This window comes from Arachis hypogaea, chromosome 13, assembly GCF_003086295.3.
Source record: "Arachis hypogaea cultivar Tifrunner chromosome 13, arahy.Tifrunner.gnm2.J5K5, whole genome shotgun sequence".
Lineage (NCBI taxonomy): Eukaryota > Viridiplantae > Streptophyta > Magnoliopsida > Fabales > Fabaceae > Arachis > Arachis hypogaea.
Genome location: NC_092048.1, coordinates 23,933,698 through 23,946,448, shown reverse-complemented (window position 1 = coordinate 23,946,448; position 12,751 = coordinate 23,933,698). Strand labels below are relative to the sequence as shown.

The 12,751-nt window shown below is 27.4% G+C and overlaps 1 protein-coding gene across 1 annotated transcript; it reads left to right on the top strand.

The window, feature by feature from the left end:
* The first annotated feature begins 8,206 nt into the window (after positions 1-8,206).
* On the top strand, positions 8,207-11,210 carry LOC112737731 (probable O-methyltransferase 3). Its single transcript, XM_025787792.3, has 2 exons — positions 8,207-9,053; positions 10,319-11,210. The coding sequence occupies exons 1-2, from the start codon at positions 8,271-8,273 to the stop codon at positions 10,622-10,624; spliced, it is 1,089 nt and encodes a 362-aa protein (XP_025643577.1). The 5' UTR covers positions 8,207-8,270; the 3' UTR covers positions 10,625-11,210.
* Positions 11,211-12,751: the final 1,541 nt, after the last annotated feature.

The following is a 12,751-nucleotide window of genomic DNA, read 5'->3' as shown; positions in this document are numbered from 1 at the left end:
TGTGAAAAGGTATGGACTTAAGGATGATCCCTGGTGTAATTCTATACCAATAGAAAATTCCTCTGTCACACCACCTTGAGTCTTTACACTAGTTGTAGCCCCATCATATATGTCTATAATTGCATGAATATATGTGATCTTTACTCTCTTTCTTTCCAAAACCTTCCATAAGACCTCCATTGACACCCTATCATACGCTTTTTCTAAATCAATAAACACCATATATAGATCCCTTTTATTACTATGATACCTCTCTATCATCCTTCCTAACAGGTATGTAGCTTCAGTGGTGGATCTTTTTGGAATAAAATCAAATTGGTTCTCTGTTACTTGTGTCTCTTGTCTTAACCTCCATTTTATCACCCTTTCTCATAACTTCATGGTATGGCTTATGAGTTTAATCTCTCTATAGTTTTCGCAATTCTATATATCCCTCTTATTCTTGTAGATAGGTACCAATGTGCTTTTTTTCCACTCATTCAGTATCTTATTTGACCTTAAAATCTCATTAAAAAGCTTGGTTAACTAACTGATGTCTTTCTCTCCAAGACTTTTCCAAACTTCAATCAGAATATTATCGGGTCCTACTGCCCTGCCATTTTTCATCCACTTTAGAGTCTCTTTTACCTCGAAGTCTCGAATCCTTTGATAGTAGTCGAAATTTTGATCTTTTTCCCTCGTGCATAACTAACCAAGACTCGGAAGAGTCTTCTATCCTTCAATAAATAACTCGTAGAAGTAGTGCTTCCACCTTTCATTAATCTTCTCATCTTGAGCCAAAACCTCTCCGTCTTTATCCTTTATGCACTTAACCTGATCCAAGTCTCTCGTTCTTCTTTCACGGCTCTTTGCAATTATATATATTTCTCCTTCCATTGTGTATAAAGACTGATAGAGACCCTCATATGCTCTTATTCTTGCTTCACTTACAGCCACTTTTGTCTCTCTTTTAGCCGTCTTATATTTTTCCAATTATCTGCATTGCGGCACAAAGACCACTTTTTAAAGCACTCTCTTTTTGCCTTTATCTTTTTTTATACACTAGCGTTCCACCATCAAAATTCCTTGTCTCTTGGTCCTATCCTTCTAGATTCACCAAAACTTTCTTTTGTTGTTCTTCTAATAACTTCTGACATCTCCCTCCACATCTTCTCCGCGCTTCCATCCCTTTCCCACTTGGCCTCTTCTCCTACCTGTTTTAGGAAACTTCCTTATTCCTCACCTTTCATCCGCCACCACCTCATCCTTGGATTCTTTGTATGATGTTTTTTTTCTCAACTTTTACTCAATGCGAAAATTCATAACGAGCATACTATGTTGTGTTGTTAAACTTTCTTCTAGAATAATTTTACAATTAATGTAAAATTTCTGGTCGACTCTCCTCAACAAGAAGAAGTCAATTTGAGAATTTGTTATGCCACTCCTATGGCTATAAGATGTTCGTCTCTCTTTTTAAAACATATATTTGCAATGAAAAGGTCAAAAGTTAAGGAAAAGTCCAAAATAATTTTATCCTTGGTATTGACCACCCTGAAACCATGGTCTCCGTGAATACTTTCACACCTTGTCACTTCTCTTCCAACATGGCCATTTAAATCTCCTCTTAAAAAAATCTTATCTCCCGAAGATATGTCTTAGATCAAACTCTCTAGATCCTCCCAAAATCTTATTTTATGTTGTTCGTCCGAACCCATTTGCGGTACACAAGCGGCGTTAATCATGTGAAGTACCTCCTTCCACCACAAATTTGATAAATATAATCCGATTTTTCACTCTCTTAACATCCATTATATCTTTCTTCCATTGCTTAAAAAATAATTCATGTAATGAGTTTTAATATAAATAAAGTTTCAAAAAATAGAAAAAAAAAACAATAAATCGATAATAACACAGTGTTGCTTATGTCTTTTTCTTCTTCATTTTATATATACGAATATATATGATGGGAGAGTAGAAAATGCGGAGAAATTAAGAGGGTGAGAAGAGAGAAAAAAATAAAAGAGGAAAAATAAGTGATGAAGAAAGACCAGAAAAGAGAGGGGAGAGAGAAAGAAGAAAGAGAGAAAAAAAAGAAAGAGGAACTAGTAATACTAAAATTTTAAAGTAGATATATTATATGGGATTTATTATTTGTTCTTTATTTTTTCAATCCAGTACAGATTATCACAATTCCATTTACTTGATGATAAATATTAATATTATTACTATTATTAATATTATCTCTTTTCGATCCAGTGGACATTACTACCATTTCAATGTCTTTATTTATTTATCTTTATGTTGTTTATCATTTATTTACTTTATTAATACTTTACAATTATTTATTAATATCAATATTGCTAAACTATTATATATTATTATTATTAATTACTTTTTGGTATTATGTTTTTTCATTAATTATTATTAATATCGTTACATTATTATTATTATTATTATTATTATTATTATTATTATTATTATTATTATTATGTAAAACGGGCTGCCAACTATTAAGAAGGTAAGATGCTTTTTGATTGGTACGCCGTAATTCCTGTTTTGTTGTCATGATATTACGAAACACACTAAAAAAGTAAAATTTTTTAAAATAATATTTTATGTGTGAGACAAATAAATGGAAAAAAATGAAAAAAAAATAAAGATATCATATAAAATATATTTGCATTGCATTAATACAATTATTTTTATATGACTATAATAGCCACGATATTTTTCATGACAAACGACACAATAGAAATGAAAAATTATTATATCTACTGAAAATTTTAAATTCTTACTATATCTATATACATGTGTGTAATTTTAGATCAAATTCAATAAAAACTTGTGAAAGATAAATTATTTTAAAAATATATTCTACAACATCGTGTATCAATAACTTATAAATTGTTATATAATTACTTTTACAAAAATATGTTATATTTATGGCCAAAAACTAAATATTTTGTATTTAATTTAATAATCAATTATAATCAAATATTATATCTCATTATAATCTTATACGATAAATTTCTATTCTAAAAAGGGGTGTTACAACTTACAACACTCACCCCTCAATACATTATCACCTTTGCCTTCACCTTTTCAGTCCCTCACCCTCATCAGCTTTAACACCATTACCTCTTGTCCCCTAGTCCACTGTGTACTGTTCACCCTCACCACTATGGATATTGCTCTTCACCATATCATTAGTACATCTTTCCTAATCTTAGCGGCAGGAGATTAGGCAGAGGCGTGAGAGAGGTGTCGCAACGTCCTACGCAGGGGAACACAACCCAGAGATAACCGAAAGGATGAAGGAAGATTATCCATTATTTTTTAAGAGAAATTTTATTATGAGATTTAGAGTTGTTACCAACTATTTTTTTCATAAAAAACGAAATATCTGATTGAATGCCAAAGATAAAAATATCTGTGATATTAAAATTTAAGTTTGAGAGTTAATTATATTAGTTTTTTATACCATTTATTTTTTTTAAGGTAAAAACTCGAAGTTGACTTTACGTAAAGTTGATAGTTGAGAGTCATTAGATGAAAATTTAGTCAAATCAGTCAAATTATCTAACGGCTCTTAGTTATCAACTTTACGTAAAGTCGATTATACTGAGTTTCCACCTTTTTTTAAACGGTTACTTTTTGTTCCATAGTTATTTGTAAATTTGATTTTATTGATTTTTTTGAGATATATATTTTTTATTTATTTTAGTATTTTAATAATTAAATTTTGTCAATGCAATTGATAAAAAATAATATATTATATTTTGATAGTCTTATGAAATAGACATTTATTTTATATTATTAATATTTTATTATAAAAATCAAATTTAAGCGCTCATATTAAACTTAGAATAAAATCCTAAAAAATCTTAAAAAGAATTAATTTAATTGGTACTCTAATCTTCTTCTAACTGCTCTCATAGACTAATTTAAAAAAAAATAATGATAATATATAATTATTTAATTAAAGAGTGATGATATTTATATTATCTTTAAAACTTAATTTTTATTTGATAAACATTTTTATTTATCTTCTAATGCAAAAAATAAATAAAAAAAATTAGTCACATATAATTCTTAAAAATATGTACTGGTTAACTTTTGACTATAACATAAAAACAAATAATTTTGTATCTTCTATTTAAAAAAAAATTCGGAAAAAAAAAGTACATCAAGATCAAAGCCCTTTTATTCGTTTACCTCAATTTTAATTATGAGTAAGTACATTTTTTGGTCTCTGTCTTTTTTTTTAAAATTGATAAGTCGCCTCCTAATATTTAAAAATGACAAATCGGTCTCGGTCTATTTCTTTCATTAGATACATCAACTTTTTCGTTAGACAAATTGACTTTTATCTATTTCTTTCGTTAGATATATCGATTCCTGTCTATTAGCCACAGAAGAATCGATGTGTCTAATAAAAGAAATAAACAGGAGCCAATTTATCATTTTTTAAAGATTAAGGAGCAGCTTGTCAATTTTCAAAAAGGACAGGAATCGAAAAGGATATCTACTCTTTAATTATTTTATACAAAATATAAAAAAAAAATTCATCGTTATAATAATATAAGCAACGGTTAATACTTCAGAACATTATAACTTAAATCAAACGATAAGAAACACTAAACAATTTTTTTTTAACAAAAAAACCCTTATGTATATAAAAAAATCGAAAAAACCAAGAGACGACACATGCACACAAGACCACCTGATGAGAACACCCACTCCGATCTACGACTTAATAAAAATCTACAGAATAAAACACCCACTATACACCCAAACTCATGCTCACACATTTCTAAGTTCATTTTTTCTTACTTTTCAGAGCTCAAGTTTCACCACTTTTTTATTATTTTGTTTAAAATATTATAAAGATAGGAATAAAAACAAGTGGAATGCATGCACTACCATTATGCACAGATAATTATTACTCAACTATCCAAATTGAATAATAACAATGCTTGCCACTTCTTTTCATATATATATTTCACTACATTTCCATAATACTGTTAGTGTTGCAAGTGTGAGGAGTGTTGAAGTTAGTCCCACATCAAAAAAAGCATGGAAGAATGAGGAGTTTATAAGATGAGAGACCCATTAACTTGACACCTTAAGGTTTTGAGTTGGATGTGGTGTCTTCTCATCTTATGTTCTCTCACTTTATTCCTCTCCGAATTCTCCCCAGTTGTCGAGAGCTCTCCACGGTTGGCCCAACAAATACCAATCTTATGACACACACTATTTATTGCCATCAAAGAGCACGACAACATTCAGTTCCATTCTTTCATATATTCCTTTTTTTTCAGTTCAAGTTCTAAATTTCACACATTCTTCTTCTTAATTATAAAATTATAGGCTCATAATAAATACAAACACAGACACATACATACAGTTCTATCTTTGGCATAGAGCACATATGAATTGGAAGATTTTTCTTTTCAATAGTTTAAGAAAAAGACCAAAAACTATAAATGAAATGTTAGTATTGTGATATACTGATATTAAGTATTAACAATGATGATAGACTGAGGAGAACAAAAAGCTAAGTAATCCATTAACATATGATAAAGAGAAAAGATTGAACATGGATTTTCATGGCTTGCAGGGGTAATTTCCATTCTCTTATATTTTTTTTCTTTTTAAGTTTTTTTAATTATACTTTATCTTTCTTTATCAACGAATTAATATATAAAAAATCAAACCATTTCATGTAAATTAGTGTTTATATATGAAGATATATTTATGTATGAGTAAACTGAGATTTTCTTATTAGAATTCATGAATATTACACCATAAAAAAGTTACATTTGACATAAAAAAGTGGCTAATGTGAAATATGTTCATTTTGTCTTTTAATTTGTATTTCAAAAAAATTTGTGATGATCCTCTCTCTAAAATTTTTACAGTATTTAATTTTGTTTTTCAGAATTCTCTTCTCAGTGTCACTTGCTTTTTATATTCTCTCCTATTTATTGAGGAACAAAAGAAAAAATGCATTACTGCATGTAAATATTATTCAGCTTAATTGTCATTTATTTTTTTTTTCTTTTGATAGAATTAGGTGGTACCTGCTCCATTGTATTTGACTATTTGTTATGCATTTTATCTTTTTGATCGATTGTTTTTGCTTTGTCCATCATTCTTTATCATGATATCTGTACTTTCTGTAATTTTATCATTTTTTATTATATTTTTGTGTATTAAACATATAAAAATATTTAGATGACTATTCTAATAAAGATTTTATTATTATCATCATGTGAAAATATTTACTTTAATCATTAGATGATAAGTTATAAAATTTGATTTTCATATGTTATAAAAATATCACTTTTATTTAAAATGTGGTCAAACAAATAAATTATATTTTTTAAATAAAGATTATTATAAAAAAATATTTTTGGCATTTTAATTAGAGTAGTTGCTAAATATTTAACTCGATTAATGATAAATGGATGAACAAGAGAAAAGGGAGACAGGCGGATGCAATCACACAAAAGGAGAAAGGCGAGAGTGATGAGGTAAAGAGCAGATGGCAAGTAAACACACACATAAAGAGAGTAAAAATGTCGAAAATTAAATCAAATCAAACTTTAATTAGATGTAATTGTTTATCTTTTTATTTTTGAAATATTGTAGCACCGTTAGAGATATATAAAAAAGGAGTCATTCATATAAAGACACTTAAAATATTTTTTTAAATATTTTTTAATAATTAAAATTTAATATATATAATTAATTAAACAATATTATTTCTGTTATAATTAGGTCAGACAAATTAATTTAACCAAAAAAATAATGAATTAAATTTTAAATTGGACTAGTCTAAATACTGAGTGACACCCATATAAAAAAATAATTAGGTCTTTATCTAAGTGACATTCATATAAAAAATACTTTATCTTTAAAAGAGATAAACTTACATCTAAATGTAAGACAATTTTTATTTTTTAAAATAAAAGGACTAATCCAAATAAGCCATGAAAATAATAGCATCATCAAACAAATTACATTATAACGACAGTTATTGCAACTAGAACTACCCAGAATTCTTATAGTATTTTAAACAATCAAACAAGATAAGATAAATGAGAATAAAATACAAAAAATAGAGTTATAAAAGTTAATATTTTTATATTTTAATTTGTGTGATAATAAATTAAATATAAAATAAAATAAATAATAAAAATTTAATTTATTTTTATTTTTTTTATAAAATTGTTAAAAAATAAAATAAAATTAAATAATAACAAATACAATTATTAAAATTATTAGTGATAATAAAAGAAAAAAATAAATTGTAATTTCGTTCAATATCTTTATACTTTTTCTAACAAAAAATATACAATATTTTTTCATATTTGTTTTGTGTTTGTTTGGACATCATTATCTTAATAAAAAAAAGATTTTTTTTAATGATTTTTTTTATTTTTTAATGTGTTTGGTAAATTTATAATTGTAAAAATAAAAACACTAAAAAATAAAAAAAATCTTTTTTGAGAAGTTATAATTTATATTTTTTTAAAAGATTTTTTTTCTTTAAAAAAAATATTTTTCATATAATAAATAAATAAATAATATTTTTATATTATTATATCCAAACATAATTAATAGATAAAAAATTTTTTTTATATAAAATACCCAAATATAAAATTATTTTTATTTTTTTATAAGATCTTTTAAAAAATATAACTCAAAAAAAAAAAAAACTTTTCTTCAACCAAACAAATCCTTTGTCAAATACAATTTTAAGCTTATATATATATATATCACTGTCTTTGCTTATAAATAAACGCAGTATAATTGTCATACAATAATTACAAGATAAACTAATAACCCATTATTGTTACATTGAAAACATGTTGCCAACAACCCTTGAATTACACATTTGCAACGTGTCTGACCCACCATTAGAACTTTTATTATTGGTACTAGTGCTCAATTATTACATTTAGAGCCTTATCATAGATCTTCTCCATCTATTTTTCATCAATAATTTAAAGACCATGTTATATATACACTAAAATTATTTTTGTAATATAAAATATATATTAGAATATAAATATATATTAAAAAATTAAATTATATATATATTTATACATAAATATATTAGTAATTATTTTAATAATTAATTTTAATGTATAAATAATATTTTTAATAATTTAAATTGATTGCATACCTGCTCACATTATAAATGAAACCAAGTATATTGCAGAGACTCCACACCAGAAAAAAGACTAGCAAATACATAGTTCATGCAACCAAAAAAATACTAAATGGAATCCAATGATGGTGAGGATCATTCTCAAAAATTGCTTTTAGCTCAAACCCACATATGGAATCACTTTTTTAGCTTCATAAATTCTATGTCCCTTAAATGTGCAATTGAACTGAACATACTTGATGTTGTTCACAATTATGGCCAACCCATGCCACTCTCAGAACTCATTGCTTCATTACCAATCCAACCGTCAAAAGCCGCCTTCGTCCCCCGCTTGATGCGAATCTTGACACTTTCCGGCTTCTTCTCGAATCAAAATGATGATGATCAACAAGAAGAGAGGTATGTTCTAACTAATTCATCTAGACTATTGCTAAAGGATCACCCCTTTTGCATGACACCATTCCTGGATGTACTTCTTGATCCAAATTTGGTAAAACCATGGTACCAACTCTCTAATTGGTTCAAGAAATGTGACACTAACAAGTCACCATTAGAAATGGAACATGGGAGGGCATTTTGGGAATTTGCTAGTCATGACCAAAAGCTTAGTAATAGTTTCCATGAGGCCATGACAAGCGACTCTAGATTGATTGCTAGTGTGGTGATTGAGAAGTGTAAGGATACTTTTGAAGGGTTGGAATCTTTGGTTGATGTTGGTGGGGGCAATGGAACTATGGCTAAGGCCATAGCTAAATCATTCCCAAATGTGGAGTGCATTGTGTTTGATCTTCCACATGTTGTTGCTGGCTTTCAAGGAAGTAGTGACAAGAACATCAAATATGTTGGAGGGGACATGTTTGAGGCAATTCCTTCTGCAGATTCTGTTTTGTTGAAGGTAAGTAGTATCATCATATAAATTCATGATATAATTAAGTGTACTTTTTATTTTACATAGTATACATACTGGATTACAAGTATTATTACTGTCATAATATCATCATATATATATATATGGAAATAGGTAGAGTATATTTTATTTCTAAAATACCTTTCTAAAATAGCTAGGTATTTCCATATATATCTTTTTAAAATTTTTGTTAAAGGATATTTTTATAAAAAATAATTTTTTTTTAAAATGAATAAGTTAACATTAGTTAACACAAAAAATTTAAAATGAATTAAAGAGGAGTTTTTTAAAAGTTATAAAGGAAGGAAGTATATATTTTACAAATATAGAGAAAAAAAGTATTATTTTAGCATCTCTCAAAGAACAGGAGTGAAATTTTTTCTATTAATAATAATTATCGTTAGGTTAAAAAATTTTAAATTAAGAGTTCCATTACAAAGTTTAGCAATTTTATTTTGAAAGAAAAAATGCAAATAAAATTCTACATTATAATTAGATTTGATTTGGTAAATCTTTTTGAAAATGTGCTTATATTTTTTAAGAGTAGAAGTTTCTTACTTTGTGTTTGGTAAATAAAAAAAATTATGTACTTATATTTACAGTTTTTAAAAAATAAAAATGTTTTTGTAAGCACATAAAATATACCTTTTTAAAATTGACTTATACTTATTAAAATAAAATATTTTAATATAATCTCGTATATTAATTAATTTTAAATTTAACTATTATATTTATATTTATTACAATATTTTTAAATTTTAAAAATTATTTTACTAAATATTTTTATTGCTGTTTGTGATTATTAAAAATAATTTTTAATTTGATTTACTAAATATAAATACTATTATTTTTAAAAATTATTTTTTTTAAATTAATCTTTATAAATTATTTTTGAAAAATAAAAATTTTATAAAACCAAGTCTATCCAACAGTAGTGGTATGGACAAATGATGTATTTCAAAAGTTCTCTACTTATAAAAAATATAAGTTAATTAATAAATATAAGTTAATTAATAATTAGTATTAGTTCGAATGAAAGATAAATGCGAAAAGAAAATGTTAGTCACCTAATATTTTTTATTATTAAAAATAATATGTATGGGATGTACGTGGCCACGTGGGCATGTGGCAATATTATTATGACCAAAATTATGACATTATAATATTATATGTAGCAAATTAACATCTAATCTTTTTCTATTACATTCTCATCATCATTATTATTATTATTAATTACGCTGAACAATATGCAGTGCATATTACACAACTGGAGTGATGAGGATTGTGTAAAACTCCTGAAGAAATGCAAGGAGGCAACAATGAAGAAGGGCAAAAAAGGAAAAGTGATAATAATAGACATGGTGGTAGGGAATGAGAATGGAGATAATGGATCACTGGAGACACAACTTTATTATGATATGGCGATGATGGCCTTTGTCACTGGAAAGGAGAGAACTGAGAAAGAATGGGCCAAGCTATTTTTCTCTTCTGGTTTCAGTAATTACAAGATAATTCCAATTTTGATGAGTTCAAGGTCTTTGATCGAGGTTTATCCATAGTGAAAAAATATATATATTATGAAAAAGTTTATCCATAGTGAAAAAATTTTTCAAATCTATGAGCTGAATGAACAAACATGCAACGCACTTGGGGAAATTAGGGTTCAATCTAAAGTTTGGCGATCAGTTGCGGGAGGTGGGGCGAAGGCATCTTCGACGCCTGCTTCTGGAAGTGGATTTATTGAGGAAGGTTTAGGAGAAAGATAGAGTTGTTGGTGAAGGCGACTTCACCTGACCGCAACATCAGAATCTACCTATTACCGGAGTCAAGCGATTCGGAAGAGCAGAATTAGCATATTCGCTGGCGATACGAAGAGAAGAGCGGAACCCTAGGCTTTGCTCTATTATCGCCTCTCCTCTGTCTCCTTCCCTCCCCCTCTGTGTATCTCTCTCAAGGCTGGAAACTCTGAATCCTAGCATCTGGTGCTGGCTCTCTGCCTCTCCTAGTGTTCCTTTTCGTCTCTCTTCTTATGTGTTGCTGTTGTTCTTATTTGTGAACTATTATTCCTATTCCTCCTTTTTGTATGTTCTAATTTTAGTGATTTTTTTTGTTCTAAATCAAATAAATATATGCAGTTGTTCTAAATTTGCTGAGATGATTTTGTATCAATCAGTTTTGTTAAGGCATATATATAATATATTAGTTTTGTTCCAAACAAATTGCACATACATAGTAAATTTCTAAAAAAAAATAAATACAACTAAAAATTTAAAACAGTTATAATGTTCAACATTAAAATAATCTCTATAATCAATCACCCTACAAATTTTTTTTTACCAACTCTTTTTGATTCTGTATCTTTCAAATAATTGATTGAAACAAAACTAGATCTTTTTTACTTTTTCAATAACAGTACACATAATAGATATAAGAGTACACACAAGAGTAATAGCAAAAAATCGATAACAGCGATTGTGTAGCACAAATGTAATGGAATAAGGAATACGGTGGATATGAGACATTCATTACTGGAAGCATTGTGGGTGAAAAGTGGGGTTTCAGGAAACTGAGACATTCATTTACTCTATTTTTTCAATGTAAAACTGTTTTATATGTGTATCCAATCGCATAATATTATATTAGTAAAAATAATTATTATATTGACCGTGTGAATAGTCATCTAAAAATATAGATATAATTGTATGATTGTATAAAATGATTTACACCGTGCATCAAAATTAAATTTAAAATTTAAAATCAAATTTCATTATGTTGTCCAGTAATTTTATTTTCAAGAATACTAGGAAACCAAGAGGGTATCAGCTAAAAACCAGCCAAATGCCTCTGGGTGAATTTAAAATCTCTACGTGAATGGTGTTTATGCTATACATTAGGATGTTTCTTCTACTAAGTATCAGGATGTTTCTTTTTCATACTAAATAGATGTTCTTTTATATATTTTATAAGTTTTTTTATATACTAAAAATTGGGATTGTTGGAAGCAGAGTTCCGTGATCCCCGCCCCTAATTCTTCAATGTATTATTCAGAATTTTAATTTGAAGTGAGAAGCAATTAATATCAAATATTATAAATTAAAAACAAATAAAATTAATTAAATATAATTATAAATTAATTAAGTTGTTTACTTTTTTGCTGATCACCTCTTGGTTCCACATACCCTTTTTTTTTCAATCCAAAAGAGTTTCATCTTTTGTCCATGCACTTTTTTGACATCCAATCATTTTTGGATTACCGACACCCTGGCCCATATGAAATTCATATTTTTTATGTCGAAATCCCTCAAATGCCCCTCCGATAAACCACACATTGTTACGGCACCTACAATAACTCCTAGATTTGACTAAAATTTCATGGGCACAGATTCGGTATGCAGGAGACGTTTGTGTACCAAAACGCCAAAAATTTGTTTGGCACATCGGTCAGCCATAAAATGTCAAATAAAAATATTTGTTTTTTTTGAATTTTTTTGGCAATTCTTTATAAAATAAAGGGGTCAGTTTTTTAATTTTTTAAGTGAATATATTTAACTTAATTAATAAAGTTAGTTATACTCAGTATTTAATTAACTATTACTATCGCTTCTCTCTTCTTTCAAGTTCTCTTCCTCCCTTTTTTTGTCGTCGGAAGCACCGCCCCTTCCATTATTTCTCCGTTTGCCGACAAC

Excerpts from the sequence above, each read along its gene's own strand:
- LOC112737731 (XM_025787792.3), top strand. The coding sequence starts at position 8,271 with ATGGAATCCAATGATGGTGAGGATCATTCTCAAAAATTGCTTTTAGCT. Across the intron at positions 9,054-10,318 it reads CAGATTCTGTTTTGTTGAAG|TGCATATTACACAACTGGAG; the intron begins GTAAGTAGTATC and ends AACAATATGCAG.